At 44.5% G+C, this 18,979-nt stretch overlaps 1 protein-coding gene across 2 annotated transcripts in view; it reads left to right on the plus strand.

Moving 5' to 3' along the window:
• Nucleotides 1-18,979, plus strand: part of MYLK (myosin light chain kinase) — a 121,025-nt gene that overhangs the window by 62,032 nt on the left and 40,014 nt on the right. The window contains exons 15-18 of one of the 2 annotated variants that reach the window (XM_069982454.1): nucleotides 4,510-4,593; nucleotides 4,914-6,145; nucleotides 14,950-15,066; nucleotides 18,438-18,512. In XM_069982454.1, the coding sequence (XP_069838555.1) occupies nucleotides 4,510-4,593; nucleotides 4,914-6,145; nucleotides 14,950-15,066; nucleotides 18,438-18,512 (1,508 nt within the window). Of the gene's footprint in view, nucleotides 1-4,509; nucleotides 4,594-4,642; nucleotides 6,146-14,949; nucleotides 15,067-18,437; nucleotides 18,513-18,979 lie in introns of those variants that run through there. The other variant, XM_069982453.1, reaches the window with a different exon arrangement.

Here is an 18,979-nt window from a genome sequence, read left to right on the forward strand (position 1 = left end):
AAGGAGATTCAGCACAAAATCAGCACTGTAAACCCGTCATACTGAGGATCAGTGGGGGCCCCAGAGAACGGACCCCCTACCAGTCACAAAGTGATGACATATTATAGTGATATTATGTGATTTTTAGAGATGGAACTAGCCCTTTAAGGGCGTATGTATACCTTTTATCATTTTGTCGGAGCCATAATGCAGTGATATTTATTGTAAATTATAGTAAATAAAGTTTTTTTTTTAGATCTGCTTCCTGACAGTGAATGGGAAGAATCATTGTTTTCATGTAGAGACTTTAAGCAGTACTCCAGAGGGAAAAAAGTGTTTAAATCACCTGGTGTCAGAAAGTTATATAGATTTGTAAATTACTTCTCTTCAAAAAAACTCTCCATTAATCCGGTACTTATCAGCTACTGTATGTCCTGCAGGAAGTGGTGTATTCTCTCCAGTCTGACACATTGCAAATTTAATGCCTGTATTGTTATAACAAAAAATCTTTAATAAAATATCTTTAAAAAACAAAACAAAAAAACCCTCTCCTGCTCTGGAGAGTTCCTGACATGGACAGAGGTGGCAGCAGAGAGCACTGGGTCACACTGGAGAGAATACACCACTTCCTGCAGTGCATACAGCAGCTGATAAGTACTGGAAGACTGGAGATTCTTAGGTAAAAGTATTTACAGATCTATATAACTTTCTGACACCATTTTTTTAAATCCTGACTGTATGGTATCTATGCCATTAATAGTAATGCCCGACATTGATCTTGTAAAATCCTAGTAGGAGGGGCTTCAGTCAGCTGCTCATAGGTGGGAAGAAAGGGGAGGGGCCATGTAGAGAACATGGGCCACCAAAACAGGGCAACCCCTTTAGTAAGAGAATAAGACGTCTATTTCCTTCCACATTGCAGAGGTCTCACTGGCCATAAGAGACGCTCAGGATAATTGTATATGAATATGCGGCTATTCAGCTGGTATCAGGACTGATAGTTCCAGTGCGGAGTCCCTCACCCTGGATATATACAGCGCTCAGATTCCTCATGGCTTGTACTCTCAGGCTGGAGAATCTGCTGGAAAAGATCTTAATATGGTATTGATTGTGCGCGTCTCCGCCTGCCCCGTGTGCCTCCGTCTGTGAGTGCGATAAAACATTAGTGATCCATTATGTTGAATGTATCTCTTTGAAGGGAGCGAGGTGCTGGTCCCTGTGACGGAGGCATGGGCCCGGAGGCATGTCCTCTGCACAGACACGAATACCTTCTCACCACCATATATGGTGACACTTTTAAGTTTTTAATATAAACGAGAACGGGGGTGGGGGGGGGGGGGGAGACTTTCCTCAGGATGCGGAGCTGCTCTCGTACAGTGGAAAATTCAGGGGCTGAGTAAAACTTTACTGAATGTGAAGGGGGGAGGAGGGGGGGCAATTCTGGAAACGTATAAAGACCCTAAACATGAAGCTGTTTTCTTGCTGTGGTCAGCGGTGATCCATCACATGTTATAACCAACACTGAAGACCCCCAAGATCCCTTATCTGCCAGTGTCACAGAGGTCCAGGAAGCTGAGATACATGGAGCTTGATAACCTAAATAACCAAATGGCAGCTGAGATGGAGAACCTTCTGCCCTCCAGCTGTTGCAAAACTACATCTCCCATCAAGCCTTATCAGCCGAAGCTTTAGCTATGACTGTCCATACATGATGGGAGTTGTAGTTCTGCAACAGCTGGAGGGCTAAAGGCTCTCCATCCCTGCTGTATCAGGACATTGAATTGGTTGAGTCTGATTTTACAGGTTGTGAAGTTAGAGTTTGAGTCTTGCAAATCAGTTTCCCTGAAACTACCTGGAAATAGTGGTTTCTCTATTCCACTAAGATTATGTGAGTGCAAATATCCATTGGGAACAACACCTGCTGCTGGATTGTCTGTGTGTCAGTCCTCACTGTACTTCTGTTATTCCATTCATGCACTAAAAGAAATAAAGAGCTAAGACAGGCCACTTAAAGGGGCACTCCGGAGGAAAAAAATCTTTCAAATCAACTGGTGTTAGAAAGTTATACAAATTTTTAATTTACTTCTCCATTTTTCCAGTACTTATCCACTGCTGTATGTCCTGCAAGAAGTGGTGTATTCTCTTCAGTCTGACACAGTGCTCTCTGCTGCCACCTCTGTCCAGAGCAGAAGAGGTTTTTTATGGGGTTTTGCGGCTGCTCTGGACAGTTCATTTATAAATCAGATCATTTTTATTAACTTGTTTTCACAATTTTTTTTTCACGTAACAGTAAAAGATGAGAACAAAAAAAAAACACCAAGGAAGAATAACACTGATAACAATGATAATTGCATCAATGGTTACATAGTATTGTCCATAACCAATAAAATAATTAATAATTCCCCAAAATGACATAGGGTGTAGAGGGTGACCAGTCATCAGTGCTATTTTCCAGAGAGGCCCTACTTATATATATAGTCCCTATCCATTAGGGTTTATTGATCACCTGGTTTAGCGATGATTTGAATGGGATTCCTACAACTTTCCCATAAAGCTCCTGTAGGTAAACCTGGCGTATCTACGTCCCCACTCTTTTTCCATTCTGATTATATTGGTGATAAATTCTTGAACACTTGGGGGATTTGCCTGGATCCATTGGGACACTGTCACTTTGCCTGCCTGATATACAATTCTTTGCACGGCCACAATGTCATTCTCATCCATACTTGGGAGATCCCCGATAATACGTGCCTTTTGATCGGTTGGCATGGTTACAGAGTGTACCCTAAATACTATCTCCAAGACACGCATCCAGAAGTCTTGTAGTTGCCTCCATTCCCATACCATGTGTAATAATGTTGCCTCGCTCATTTTACATCTGGAACATTCTGAGGTATATACTTTATGCAGTAAAATTAGTTGCCAGAGTCTCTTGACAGTTTCTGACAATTACAGAGGTAGCAGCAGAGAGCACTGTGTCAGACTGGAAAGAATACACCACTTCCTGTAGGACATACAGCAGCTGATAAGTAGTGGAAGACTGGAGATTTTTAAATAGAAGATAATTACAAATCTGTATAACTTTCTGAAGATTTTTATAAAGTAGATTACAAATCTTTGTAACTTTTTTTGTCTGGAGTACCTCTTTAAAGGAGTTGTCCAGGATTACTAACGCCATACCTGTTCACATGTTGGGACTGGAATTGCAGATTAGTTGTGTTAAAGTGGATTGTGCTGAGTTGCAACACTGTATACGGTAGATAGAAGAGTCCGGCACTCACCAGTAGATTTGATTATTTATTTAAGTGCAGTATGCATCAATGTTAGACAGGATGCATTTTGGCCAAGCATCGCCTTCAACAGTTTAGTCTTATAACTAAGCTGATGAAGGCGATGCTTGGCCGAAACATGTCCTGTCTGTAACATTGATGCATACTGCCCTTGAATAAATAAGCAAATCTACTGGTGAGTGCCAGACTCTTCTATCTACCTACCACGTGCACCACCCCACCTCTGGAGTGCTACTCTACCTACTTACACTGTATACAACCTGTTTTGGCAAAAGGCAGCCATGTCTTATTCTGGGCAATCCCTTGAACACCATATTAGACTATGTGTTGATTCTTTATTTTTATTACAGCTTTTATACAAAGCTCCATATCCCCTGCATACAAGGATAGATTAAAGCCGCTCGGCTCCTTCTAGGCAGGTCTTTATCATGCATCTCAGGGACTGAACACTTTGCTGGATATAGCAGCATGAAATTGTCCGGCTCCTATCATCAGCAGTGACACAGGCTCATCCCTTTATATCTACACACAGAACACATACCTATAAAATTTTCCCCCTCATGCCAAACTTTTAGGGTCCTGAAAACTGAGATTTGAGTGGCTGTTTGCAGGATTTATCTGCCTGGGGTGCAGGGTTGGATACAGTCTAGTTTTTGGCTCTTGACCCTGCAGAGCCGTTCTAGCGCTGGTCGGTGGAGGAGATTCCCCAGTGGCCACAATGTTCCCTTCATGTCACTGGCAGCTCTACAGCCTGCAAACAGCTCCTCATATCTCAGCATTCTGTTCTGTTCTCCAGTGATTAGGGTTAACTGCGGTCACCCCCTGAATCTTTAGGTTTTGAGTGACGTTAAGATTTAATTCCGCTCTGGACCAAAAAGAACAGAATTAGTTCCAACTCCTTCCCAGAAACAACCTATTGGCCGCCAGGTTAACCCCTTCCTCCCTGGGCACGTCTCCCACTTTGTTGCACACAACTGGAGTTTCACAAGAGAAAATAAATAAATTAAGTTTCTGCATTTTTCACATCCTGCGTGTTTTCTGCCATCTGGACGGGAACATGGAGCTCTGCTGCTCTGGAATAGAGACTGAGCCGTGTACATGTCCCGGGGTGTTAGCTACAAGTCAGGGCTGCGAATAAACTGCCCTATTGTTAGGTGGCTGAGAGAAACTTTTAGTTACATTTTCTGACGCGTTTAATTGTTTTTCCCCAGGATAAAAATTTCCCCCCCTTTGTTTGCAGGAACGTGGTGGGTGAATGCAGCTGCCAGGTGTCTGTGATGCTGCAGGAGGACACGGCAGTGGCAGCAGGCACAGCGCTCACACAGTAAGTCAGCGCCGCTTCTCAGGACGGACGGCTGCTATTTTTTGCTCTGCTAATTCTCTTCCCTCCCAGACCCATGAGCCTCTAATCCCCCAAATGTGACCCATCCAGAGACAGCAGGGCCCGGCAGGGAGATCATTTTTTTTGGCTGCTTCCCTTATAAGGTCACTGAAGTCATCACTGATGCAATAAAGCGATGGACTCGCTTCCTTCACATCACACTCTCCTCCCCTAGGACTTCTTTTCCTCGCTCACAAATTGTTTGATTGGGAAGCCAAACCTCCCTAAGTGCCTCTTTCTCTTTTCTCTCGCTGACACTTCAGGCAAAGGGAGAAGCCAGGCTTTTCAGAAAGAGATGGATGTGAACCTGACGATGCACTGAGGAGTGGAGGGCTGACCCAAAGAGCTGGCAATCAAGAGAGCATCCGAGGCGTGCTCAAAAGAAGAGTAGAGGTTAAGGAACACTCAGAGGAAAAACTCCGTCAGCAAGAAGCCGAGCAGCTGGACTTCCGGAATCTCCTGGGAAAGAAGGTGACCACCAGAACCGTTTCCGAGGAGAACCTTAAGGACGTCTCAGCTGAGCAAATGGACTTCAGGGCCAACCTTCAGCGACCGGTCAAGCCCAAGGCCTTGTCAGAGGATGAGCGCAAAGGCAACAGCCCGCAGCAGGTGGATTTCCGATCGGTACTGGGAAAAAAGACCCCTGTCTCCAAGCCACCTGTAGTGGAAAAGACTCCGATAAAACCAGCCACCCCTGACTTTAGGTCAGTGTTAGGAAATAAGAAGAAAGTGCCGACAGAGAACGGAAATGCCAACAGCACTGAGCCACAAGAAAACGCCAAAGTCAAGCCACTGCTCAAAGACGAAAAGCCAAAACCTGCGTTCAAGGAGGAAATCGCCAAACCAGTGGTGAATCAGGAGAAGCTAAAGTCTCTGTTCACCCAAGAAAAAGTCAAGCCTTCCGCCCTAAAGGACGAGAAACAGAAACCGTCAGCCAAGGAGGAGAGCATGAGACCAGCGGCAAACCAGGAAAAGGCGAAACCTCTGACCAAGGTGGAAAATGCCAAACCAGCCATCAACCAGGAAAAGGTGAAACCCCTGACCAAGGAGGAAAACGCCAAACCAGCCGTCAACCAGGAAAAGGTGAAACCCCTGACCAAGGAGGAAAACGCCAAACCAGCCGTCAACCAGGAAAAAGCAAAGCCCCCAATGAGGGAGGAGAAGTTAAAACCTGCGGCCATTGAAGATAACGCCAAAGCCCTGGTCAAGACGGATGCTGCGAAGACCTCCACTGTGGAGAATGCCAAACCTGCAGCCAAGGAGGAGATGGTGGAGCAGAACTGTGTGTCTGTAGTGGATGGAGAAGTGGAGAACCAGACAAGTGCGGCAGGGTCCCCACCTGTGTTCTCCGAGCTCCTACAAGATGCCAAGCTGGTGGATGGAGAGAAGCTGGTTCTACAGTGCCGGGTCACCTCAGAGCCCCCGCCAACCATCACATGGACCCTTGATGGAAAAGTCATAAAGTCGTCCAAGTTCATTGTGCTCACTCAGGAAGGTAATGACTGCACTTGTTGTGAGAGTGTCCCCAGGTTGAAAGTGTATTACTGGAGTTAGAGGGTCCCTGGGGAGTGAGAGTACCTTTGGCGTACAACTATTTCACTGGTGAGAGTGTCCCTGGGGTGAGAGTATATCACAGGTGAGAGGGTCCCTGGTGTACAAGTGTATCACAGGTGAGAGTGTCTCTAGGTTTAGCATGTATTACTAGTATCGGGGCCCCTGGGAGGTGAGAGGGTCTCTTGTGTAAGAATATATCACAGGTGAGAGTGTCCCTGGGATGTGAAAGTGCCCTCTGGTAAGAGACCGTCCCTTTTATGAGAGTGTCCCTTTTATGAGAGTGTTACCCTGGTGTTTCTCTCCTGACCATGTATCTGTGATGGTGGGATTTGTTTGATTGCAGTTTCTAATGCTACGTTTACACGGAGCGATAATTCGCCCAGTCGATAGTTTAACGATTTTGATGCAACGATTTGGTTTTTATAATTTAAGAACATGTTGAAAGATCAAAATGAACGATTTCTCGCTCATCGTATTTGCGGTGTTTACACGGTACATTTATCGCTCAAATCGTTTCGTGTAAACGCAGCATTAGTTTTGCTGCAGTCAGTCATTGATTTTCTTGTAGTTTTATTTAAGTGTCATAGTTGTGTAATGAGAAGGTTCAGCTGCTTGCTGTCAGTGAGTGGGAAAATGCAAACACTGCAAGCACAGCTGAGGGATTGTTACAATGTATCCTAAGTAATCTCCCCCCACCCTTTATCGTTCTCTCATTTTCTCTCTCTCCTTTCTCTCTCTCTCTCTCTCTTTCCCCTCTCCCCCCTCTCCCTCCTGATAGTTTGTTACATTATATCATTTATATCATTTCGGCTACAATGTATCAGTTTTCAGGCTGTTTAGAGCAGTAGTGACTGGATACAATGTAGCAAACGCTCAGCTCTGTAACGTGTTGGTCTATGAAAAAGTTAGAGAACTGGGAAAGGGCCAGCAGCAGCTTCAGTGTATGTGGTGATAGTCTGTGGCTCTCATTGTGGTCTGCTGATTGATCTATAGGGCGTTATTGATATGGATCACTGTTTGGCAGGATATGAGGGGCCCCAGTGTTGTCACTGATGCTGCTGGGACCCCGTTTCTCATTTCCTGGCTGGGAATCCGCTTTTTCCCACAGTAAAGTTATATCATAAATTGGGATGTTTAATAGCTGGAGCGGCTGCCAGACGGCCTGTGTCTGCTGGAGGTGTCGTCTCAGTGTGTCAGGAGAGCTGCTGCAATGGGAGGTCAGGGATTAGAATCTCGGTTCTCACATTCAGAACTGTGGGCAGGAAGGGGTCAGCGGGGTCAGGGTGGGAGGCGGAGGCCAGCCTGTCTACATGGGGTTAATGTGTGAGAGTCGGACCGTCCCCTGAGGGCCACATGTCACTGCGCTGGTTCCCATGGTGGCTGAGAGCCCCATCACTTATGGCGGAGCATCATGATGGGGCTTCTAACATTCTAACAGTAGAGACTATCACTGTCTCTTGTGCAATGATTTACACAGGATAAAGTCCTGATGCCATCTTATCAGCGAGGAGTCCACACACTCCCTTCAGCTATTCACCTTTAATAGAAAAAGCCCCCTGCTCCATCTAGTCGGCCCTGTTAGTATTTCTTATTATCTTAGGATAGATATATGTATATCCCAGGCAGGTTACATTCTGTTATTATGATTTACCAACCACATTTGCTGGAAGTTTGTTCTTAGTATCTACTACTCTTTCAGTAAAGTAATTTTTTTCTCACATTGTTCCCCAAGTAACCTCTTTGTGTCCTCTTGTTCTTGAATTTAATTTTTTTTCCCTAAAAACACTTTCCTCCTGAACCTTATTTAGTCCTTTAACTGTCTATGATATGTTTTATATCTCACACCATCCCCCATTTTTGTAGCCGTCTTTGGACCCAAGCTTGAAAAAAGACTGCGGAGTGCAGTCAGAAACGTCGCTGTATTTTTTGCATGGAGTGTCAATAAATTTTCACTTTTTTCTTGGACTTTTGGAGTGCTGCCGCATATTTGAATTTATATTGGAGTACACCTGGATCGGGGTACGCGGGGTACGGATTATGAGCATAATTCGTTCCAGGACGAATTTTCCTATAAGAAATCATAGAAATGCAGACAATTGGTTCCAGACCCCAAAAATAATTATTTATTATTCTGAATAACATGTAAAACAGATGAAGCAAACAATGAGAAACAGCTGAGTCTGTGATATTATAAGTTACTGTACAGTATAGCAATCAGCATGTGATATATAATGTATAGTAACTGCATAACCCTGATAACACAGCAGCTGGATATGTGATATATAAGTTACTGTACAGTATAGCAATCAGCATGTGATATATAATGTATAGTAACTGCATAACCCTGATAACACAGCAGCAGTTTGTAGATACAGGATGGAATTGCAGGTACCCATAATGCAGTAGCATAGTACAACAGGCTAGAATAGAGAAGCAGGGCTGCTGCCAGAGGTCTGTGTGGTCACATGACAGCAATGGGGAAGGGGTGTGTTCATCATGGACCAATCAGGAAGTGAGAATCACAGAGCTGTGCAGGTGGACAGAGACAGAAACTTCTCTATACAGCAGTGTGTATAGCTGAGTGAGTGCAGGCACATTATAGCAGCAGTGTGTATAGCTGAGTGTAAGGGTACTATTACACGGAGCGATAATCGGCCCGATTCGGGCCAATTATCGCTCTGTGTAATAAAGACAACAATCAGCCGATGATCGGCGTCATCGGCTGATCGTTGATATAGGTTAAAACCTATAATTGTCGGGCGCCGACCGTGCACCTATCCACGCCCCAGGGCTGCTGCTGGGGTCCGCTTCTCCCCGGGTCCCGCGCGCTCTAGCTTCAGAGCGTCCTGTCTGAGCTGACAGGCCACTCAGCCAATCACAGGCCGGGACCACCGTGGCCTGTGATTGGCTAAGCGGCCTGTCAGCTGACAGGCTGCTCTGAAGCTAGAGCGTGCGGGACCCGGGAAGAAGCGGACCCCAGCAGCAGCCCTGGGGCGTGGATAGGTAAAGTATACCATCTAAGCAAGGGCTGCAAGGACATCAGTAACTGTGAGCTCTTCTTGCAAAACACTCTTAATCCAAGTTACTCTTAAACCAAGGTACCACTGTATATGTATATAAACATACAGCCCAGAATACCATTAAATACATACAGCTCATCATACCATTATATATATATATATATATATATATATATATATATACAGCCCTGCATACCATATATATATATATATATATATATATATATATATATATATATATATATATACACAGCCCAGCATACAATTTTTTATGTATGTGTATATACAGTGGTCCGTCAGCTTCCAATGGCCTCAGGATACAATATTTTCAACATACAACTTTCCTTTCTGGACCATCGTAACTGGCAACATACAACATACACTGCTACAGATGGTCAGGATCTGCGGAACATGTGAAAAACTAGATGATCAACCAATGAAACTGGCCATTTTACCAGTAAAACGCCAGTGTTAGTGAAGTGCCGGAACTGGTTGGCTTTCTCGTATCTCCTCTCCACAGTATAGTGTGATATTACATGTCCTGTACTGCTGTGTGTGTGTGTGTCTGGTATCTCCTCTGTACAGTATAGTGTGATACTACATGTCCTGTACTGCTGTGTGTGTCTGGTATCTCCTCTCTACAGTACAGTGTGATACTACATGTCCTGTACTGCTGTGTGTGTCTAGTATCTCCTCTCTACAGTACAGTGTGATACTACATGTCCTGTACTGCTGTGTGTGTCTAGTATCTCCTCTCTACAGTATAGTGTGATACTACATGTCCTGTACTGCTGTGTGTCTGCTCTGTTGGGCACCAGGTGAGGGCGGCTTTATTTTATTTTTCTGGGACCCTGTGTGATCTGTACAGGACCCTTAAAACACTCCCGTCGTCTACATAGAAAATTATTTACAGCTTCCAGTCACTCTTTCTGATTGTTGTATGTAAGGACTTGCTTTATCCATATTTGTTAGCTGCTTATTTTCCTTTAATTTTTTTTTTATTTTTATCTCATTATGGGATGAGATTTCGAGGGTCCAAAAACAATTACCAGTTTTCCATAGAGTTTTGGTCTCAACATACAATGGTGGTCCTGGAACCAATTAATATTTTATGTTGAGGGACCACTGTATATAGCCCAGTATATATATAAATATAATACAGCTTTCCCTACCACCTTATTGCACTGGTAAATCCTATTGCCCCTAAATCCTTCTCTTCTGAAGTCTTTGCTAACACAGAGCTGCTGATATGATACTTGGATAGAGGATTCCTCCTCCTCCTCAAGTACATTATTCTACATTTGGAAACATTGAGCTGCAGTTTCCATTATTTGGATCACATATCTAGTAATGATAAATCCTTGTCCATATTACTGACACCTCCAGGAACATCAACCCTATTGCCTATTGTATCAGCAGCAACAGCAAACCTTACCTACCAGTCCTTCTCCTATGTTTCTAACCTTACCTACCAAATCGTCTCCTATGTCCCCATCCTTACCTACCAACCCCTCTCCTATGTCACTATACTTACCTACCAACCCTTCTCCTATGTCACTATCCTTACCCACCAATCCTTCTCCTATGTCACTATCCTTACCTACTAAACCTTCTCCTATGTCACTATCCTTACCTACCAACCCTTCTCCTATGTCACTATCCTTACCTACCAAACCTTCTCCTATGTCACTATCCTTACCTACCAACCCTTCTCCTATGTCACTATCCTTACCTACCAACCCTTCTCCTATGTCACTATCCTTACCTACCAACCCCTCTCCTATGTCACTATCCTTACCTACCAAACCTTCTCCTATGTCACTATCCTTACCTACCAACCCTTCTCCTATGTCACTATCCTTACCCACCAATCCTTCTCCTATGTCACTATCCTTACCTACCAAACCTTCTCCTATGTCACTAACCTTACCTACCAACCCTTCTCCTATATCACTATCCTTACCTACCAACCCTTCTCCTATATCACTATCCTTACCTACCAACCCTTCTCCTATGTCTTTATGCTTACCCACCAATCCTTCTCCTATGTCACTATCCTTACCCACCAACCCTTCTCCTATGACACTATCCTTACCTACCAAACCTTCTCCTATGTCACTATCCTTACCCACCAACCCTTCTCCTATATCACTATCCTTACCTACCAATCCTTCTCCTATGTCACTATCCTTACCCACCAACCCTTCTCCTATATCACTATCCTTACCTACCAACCCTTCTCCTATGTCACTATCCTTACCCACCAACCCTTCTCCTATATCACTATCCTTACCTACCAAACCTTCTCCTATGTCACTATCCTTACCCACCAACCCTTCTCCTATGACACTATCCTTACCTACCAAACCTTCTCCTTTGTCACTATCCTTATCTACCAACCCTTCTCCTATGTCACTATCCTTACCCACCAACCCTTCTCCTATGTCACTATCCTTACCTACCAAACCTTCTCCTATGTCACTATCCTTACCTACCAAACCTTCTCCTATGTCACTATCCTTACCTACCAACCCTTCTCCTATATCACTATCCTTACCTACCAAACCTTCTCCTATGTCACTATCCTTACCTACCAAACCTTCTATGTCAATATCCTTACCCACCAACCCCTCTCCTATGTCACTATCCTTACCCAACAAACCTTCTCCTATATCACTATCCTTACCTTCCAACCCTTCTCTTATGTCACTATCCTTACCTACCAAACCTTCTCATATGTCACTATCCTTACCTACCAACCCTTCTCCTATGTCACTATCCTTACCTACCAACCCTTCTCCTATGTCACTATCCTTACCTACCAACCCTTCTCCTATGTCACTATCCTTACCTACCAAACCTTCTCCTATGTCACTTATCTTACCTACCAAACCTTCTCCTATGTCACTATCCTTACCTACCAACCCTTCTCCTATGTCACTATCCTTACCTACCAACCCTTCTCCTATGTCACTATCCTTACCTACCAACCCTTCTCCTATGTCACTATCCTTACCTACCAACCCTTCTCCTATGTCACTATCCTTACCTACCAACCCTTCTCCTATGTCACTATCCTTACCTACCAAACCTTCTCCTATGTCACTATCCTTACCTACCAAACCTTCTCCTATGTCACTATCCTTACCTACCAAACCTTCTTCTATGTCACTATCCTTCCCTACTAAACCTTCTCCTAAGTCACTATCCTTACCTACCAAACCTTCTCCTATGTCACTATCCTTACCTACCAACCCTTCTCCTATATCACTATCCTTCCCTACCAAACCTTCTCCTATGTCACTATCCTTACCTACCAACCCTTCTCCTATATCACTATCCTTACCTACCAAACCTACCAACCCTTCTCCTATATCACTATCCTTACCCACCAAACTTTCTAGCTATATACCGTCACTGACAGCGGTACTCCTAGCTATATACCGTCACTGACAGCGGTACTCCTAGCTATATACCGTCACTGACAGCGGTACTCTGTACGACAGGACTATGAGCCACTGTATAATACTCTCTATAAATACACTAAGGTGAAGTTGTAGATTATTATTTTGTATCGTGTCTTGATTCGTTTTAGTTTATTTGTGTAATGATGTCTTGTTTAGTTGGTGTTGGGTTGAGTAGAATTATGTCTGTGGTATTAGGTTGTGCACAATGCAACTGGGCCAGGGAGTTCACATTTAGTTATTTATATAGGTGTATAGTATATTGTGGTGTACTGTGTATAGTAGTGTATATAGGTTTGTATATAGTAGTGTATATAGTTTATTAATATGTTTAGCTAAAATTGTTTATATTGTGTGTGTAGATATTGTATGTAGGTATATGGGTTGTCTGTGTGGAGGAATGAGTGCAGGGATGGACCGGTGGTTTATGTTATGGTTTCATTTGTTTTGGTAATGTTTCTATTTATTGTTTTGTTCTGGTTAGATATGGTATGTTATTTCTGTATTTATTTATTGTTATGTTTATTAAAATTTTAATAAAAGAAATAAAGGATGTAACTCAGGATCCAGTGCTACAAAAACATGGCCACTTTTCCCCCTCTCTTGTCTCCAGTTCAGGTGTGTTTTGCAATTAAGCTCCATTTACTTCAGTGGAACTCCGTTTTAAAACCTGCATCCAACCTGGAGACAAGAGCGATGCAAAAGTGGCCATGTTTTTGTAGCACTGGACAGCCCCTTTAAGGCTCTTATAGGAGATACAACCTTTATAACTTTGCTAGAGATGTCAGTGCTGTGTTCTCTGGGTACAGACTGCAGTGTAAGGATTGGAGGCTTTCATTCTAGCTGTTATGATTGGCTTTTGTCCATATCTGTCACGTACTTTAGGTACTTGGATACTTTATTGTTTCGTATATACTGGATTATATTAATTTATACTATATCACATGAGGCAGACACAGCCAATGTGATATATACTTTAAAAAAAATAAATAAATAAATAAATTAAAAAAAAAAAAAAAAAAAAATATATATATATATATATATATATATATATATATATATATATATATATATACACACACTCACATTCCTTTCCTAACCATCCGCCCTCATAGGTTTCGGGATATGGACACCCTATGACTAATCCACGATCACAACCTGGTCCGTAGGTTCTGGTTGTGGAGCAGACATTAGAGGGTTAATCAGACATTTGTGCTCCCTCGGCTTCGGGGAATTGTGTTTGGTGTCAGTGTGGTCCCTGCGGAGGAAATACCAGATGATTGTAAGGACAGATCTGGACTCCAGCCCAACATGAAAGGCTTAAGTATGTGAGTCCCGATGCTTATCTGGTGGAATGGGTTCCTTATGTCTGATAACCGGTCCTGGTAGTGCACAGCATCACCGACACCGAGTGTGGAACTACAACTCCCAGCCTGCTGCTCTCATCTTGGCTGTCGACTGGTCTCCCCCTGGGGACCCCTCATAGACATCAGTGCTTCCTGTCCAAGTCAGCAAGATTAAGAGTGTCTGTCTGTGTCCAGTAAACAACTACTAAGAGATGCAGCAGTGGTGGGCGGGCGCTCAGACGTATCCAAACCCTGATCATTACATTAGTGATATTATTATTTATGATTCGCATGAGGTTCACCTGTCCCAAGAAACTCATAGTGTATCTGAGCCTATCTTGTAATATTGTCTACTAAGCTGCTGTATCTAAGCCAGTAGTTTGTGTGATACCTACAGAATTGCTGTGTGATACTGTATGCTGAGCTTGTGTATCTAAGCGCATCATGTCTGTCAAGTGGCTCAAAATCTCATCATATCTGTTACTGTCTTCTGAGGTGGTGTATCTAATCTCATCATATCTGATACTGTCTACTGAGTACATAAAATCTCTTTATAAGTTACACAGTCTGCTGAGGTACTGTATCTAAGCCCAATATATGTAATACTGTAAGTTGCTGTATCTAAGCCTATTATGTGTAATGTTGCTGGGTGAGCTACTGTATACAATCCTATCTCCTGTGAAACAGTCTGCTGAGCTGCTGTATATAGTCGTATGATGTGTGATACTGCTGAGCCATGTATCTAAGCCTTTCGTATGTGATACGGTCAGTCTGCGATTGTTTCTGTGGCTTGCTTATAGAGGGCTTGCTGTACCACGTTTGAGCTGTGTCTGGGTCTCCTCTGCCACCAGTCTGTGAAGGTTTGGTTTCTGCATGGCACCGGTGCTGACGTGTGTCCCCTTTTATTTTATTTAGGCTCCCTGTGTTCTCTCACCATTGAGAAGACCTTCCCTGAGGACGAGGGGCAGTACAAATGCGTAGCAGAGAATTTAGCAGGAAAAGCAGAGTGCACCTGTAATGTGACTGTAGAAGGTGAGTGCCGGGGCGGGGGGGGGGGGGGGGGCGCAGGGGGGGGGTAGGCGGGCGCAGGCTGTCCAGGGGCGTCCACACAACCACCAGTAACTGCACATTATATACTGTGGGGGAAATAATATATGATATGTTTCTGATACTGCACATTCTCCCACCTACATAGAATGGAGAGGGAGGTCATATTTCTGGTCGGTAACTTTAACCTGTGAGAGACAGAATCTATAGAATATTCCAGATAATCACATTGTAGGATTTATACTTAATTATTCACTATTTAATTACATGAAATAAGGATTTGATACAATAGAAGAAGAGAAGTTCCTATTTGGTGCAGAAACCTTTGTTTGCAGTTACAGAGGTCGGACGTTTCCTGGAGGTCTTGACCAGGTTTGCAGGGATTGTGTCCCCCTCCTCCATATAAATTTTATGTACATCTATCAGGTTTCGGGGCTGTCGCTGGGGGAACCATTGAGTTCCAGCTCTCTCCAAAGATTTTCTTTCAGGTGTGTGTCTCCTCCTTAGTTGTCCTGGCTGTGTGTTTCCTCCTTAGTTGTCCCGGCTGTGGGTCTCCTCCTTCGTTGTCCCGGCTGTGGGATTCCTCCTTAGTTGTCCCGGCTGTGGGTTTCCTCCTTAGTTGTCCCGGCTGTGGGTCTCCTCCTTAGTTGTCCCGGCTGTGTGTTTCCTCCTTAGTTGTCCCGGCTGTGTGTTTCCTCCTTAGTTGTCCCGGCTGTGTGTTTCCTTCTTAGTTGTCCCGACTGTGTGTTTCCTCCTTAGTTGTCCCGGCTGTGGGTTTCCTCCTTAGTTGTCCCGGCTGTGTGTTTCCTTCTTAGTTGTCCCGACTGTGTGTTTCCTCCTTAGTTGTCCTGGCTGTGGGTCTCCTCCTTAGTTGTCCCGGCTGTGGGTTTCCTCCTTAGTTGTCCCGGCTGTGTGTTTCCTCCTTAGTTGTCCCGGCTGTGGGTTTCCTCCTTAGTTGTCCCGGCTGTGGGTTTCCTCCTTAGTTGTCCCGGCTGTGGGTTTCCTCCTTAGTTGTCCCGGCTGTGTGTTTCGCCCTTAATTGTCCCGGCTGTGTGTTTCGCCCTTAGTTGTCCCGGCTGTGTTTTTCCTCCTTAGTTGTCCCGGCTTTGGGTTTCCTCCTTAGTTGTCCCGGCTGTGGGTTTCCTCCTTCGTTGTCCCGGCTGTGGGTTTCCTCCTTAGTTGTCCTGGCTGTGTGTTTCGCCCTTAGTTGTCCCAGCTGTGGGTTTCCTCCTTAGTTGTCCCGGCTGTGGGTCTCCTCCTTAGTTGTCCCGGCTGTGGGATTCCTCCTTAGTTGTCCCGGCTGTGTGTTTCCTCCTTAGTTGTCCCGGCTGTGGGTTTCCTCCTTAGTTGTCCCGGCTGTGGGTTTCCTCCTTAGTTGTCCCGGCTGTGGGTTTCCTCCTTAGTTGTCCCAGCTGGGGGTTTCCTCCTTAGTTGTCCCGGCTGTGGGTTTCCTCCTTAGTTGTCCCGGCTGTGTGTTTCCTCCTTAATTGTCCAGGCTGGGGGTCTCCTCCTTAGTTGTCCTGGCTGTGGGTTTCCTCCTTAGTTGTCCCGGCTGTGTGTTTCCTCCTTAGTTGTCCCGGATGTGTGTCTCCTCCTTAGTTGTCCCGGCTGTGTGTTTCCTCCTTAGTTGTCCCGGCTATGGGTTTCCTCCTTAGTTGTCCCGGCTGTGGGTTTCCTCCTTAGTTGTCCCGGCTGTGGGTTTCCTCCTTAGTTGTCCCGGCTGTGGGTTTCCTCCTTAGTTGTCCCGGCTGTGGGTTTCCTCCTTAGTTGTCCCGGCTGTGGGTATCCTCCTTAGTTGTCCCGGCTGTGGGTTTCCTCCTTAGTTGTCCCGGCTGTGGGTTTCCTCCTTAGTTGTCCCGGCTGTGTGTCGCCCTGCCCCTTTTACAGAAATGCACCCTCCCCCTTAAGTTCCCCTCCATGCGTCACAGTTTGGACTGTGTTCTTCTTTTTGTACTCATCTTTCCTCTTCCCCAAAAATGGCGAGTGGAATTGATAACAAAAAGTTCCATTTTCATCTTATCTGACCACACGACCTTCTCCCATGTCTCCTCTAGATCATCCAGATGGTCATTGGTGAGGTCACACCGGAAATGTGCTGGTGTGAGCAGCGGGACCTTGTGTGTCAGGATTATTATCCATGATGGTGTAGTGTGATACTACAGTAATCTATGAGGCTGCAGTCCCAGCTCTATTCAGGTCCAGGTCCTCCTGTATAGTACAGAACTCATTCCTGACCTTTCTCAGAATCCTCCTTACCCCATGAGGCGAGATCTTACATGAATTCCCAGACTGAGGAAGTTATCCTATGTTTCTTCCATTCTTTAGTAATTGAACCAACAGTTGTTGCCCTCTCACCACACTGCTTGCCTATTGTCCTGTAGCCCATGCCAGCCTTGTGCAGGTCTACAATTTTGTCCCTGGTGTCCTCAGACAGCTCTTGGCCATGATGGAGAGGTTAGAGTGTGATGAGTGTGTGGACATGTGAATATTATACAGGTGATGAGATGACACAGGTGCAAGTAATCCAGGTAAGAGGGTGGAGGAGGAGGAGCTTCTTATAGAGACACTGACAGCTCTATGAGTCCTGCTGGTCGGTTGGTGATCAAATCCTTCTTTCATGTATTAAAATTTTTGTTTTATTTTAAACACAGTGACACTTAAATCTTGGATGCAAATTGTCCTGGATGGCCCCATGTTCCGCTCCTGTAACCACCGATGTGCATGCAGGCGTGGTGCAATTCTTAAAGGGCCTGTGCAGTCTTCTGAAAATGAAGCTTTTTACAGTTACATTTTTCTAATAGATTTATTTTGTCATCATTTTGATCAGTCTAGACTATTCAGCTTGTCAGGATTCCTGTAACTGTAAATTTTGAAAATGATAAAAAATTTTAACTTAAAAAGGTTATACAGACAAAATGAACTTGTTCCCTATCCACAGAAAAGGGGACAGGTCTCGGTTCCCCCTGCTGCTTTGTTATGAATACAGCTGCGGCTACGACACATGACCCTGTGGATAGGGGACAAGTTAAGTTTGCCTGGAGAACCTCTTTAGTGATTGAGCTTTATTTACATAGGACTGCCTCCATACCTGCACGCTGTCTATTGTAGTCACCTATAGTGTGTGTGGATATTCCAGTCATGTGATGTCACCATCTGCCCCAGGCACGAGGTTAGGGGTGATGTCCTGGAGTGACAGGGGCACCTGTGAGAATATGATGCCAGGCCGGAGGATTACCGCTGATCTCTCCAGCTGTCAGACGTTCCCTCGTGATGTAATATCACCTGATTCTTCATTGTTGTCCATGCCGCTTGCTTTGTATGTGTTCTGCTCAGAATTTTTCTGTGTTTTGTTTCAGATACTTCAGATAAAACCAAGATAACAAAAACTAAGAAGCCTAAAAGTAATGCTGCACCTGGCATCACGTCAGAAAGTAAGTGACCCCCGGAGCAGGCATCCAGAATGAGAGAACCTGGAGAATCAGCAGGAAAAATAATAATGTCACATGATGTAAATGTGAACGACAGGTTCTGTACGATCTGGTAGAGAAGCCAAAGGGAGGTTGGTTCTCACTGTATTACCGAGGTTCACTTCACACCCTATAATCAGGTTATTTCTTCTTATTCACATTGGTTCTCATTCTATAAGGTCCGTTCTCCCTATACTGTGGAGGTCCGTTTTTGCTGTATCATGGAGGTCTACTTCAGATTTGTTCCTGAAGTTTTATCTCGCTCTGTTATTGAGGTCAGTTCTCGCACTGTTACACAGGTCAGTTTTTCCTCTATTTTGGAAATTGGTTCTCACTATTCACTATTACTTAGGTTGGTTCATACTCTATTATGGAGGTCAGTTCTCACACTATTACTTAGGTTGGTTCATACTCCATTATGGAGGTCAGTT

This window comes from Dendropsophus ebraccatus, chromosome 9, assembly GCF_027789765.1.
Source record: "Dendropsophus ebraccatus isolate aDenEbr1 chromosome 9, aDenEbr1.pat, whole genome shotgun sequence".
Taxonomy (NCBI): Eukaryota; Metazoa; Chordata; class Amphibia; order Anura; family Hylidae; genus Dendropsophus; species Dendropsophus ebraccatus.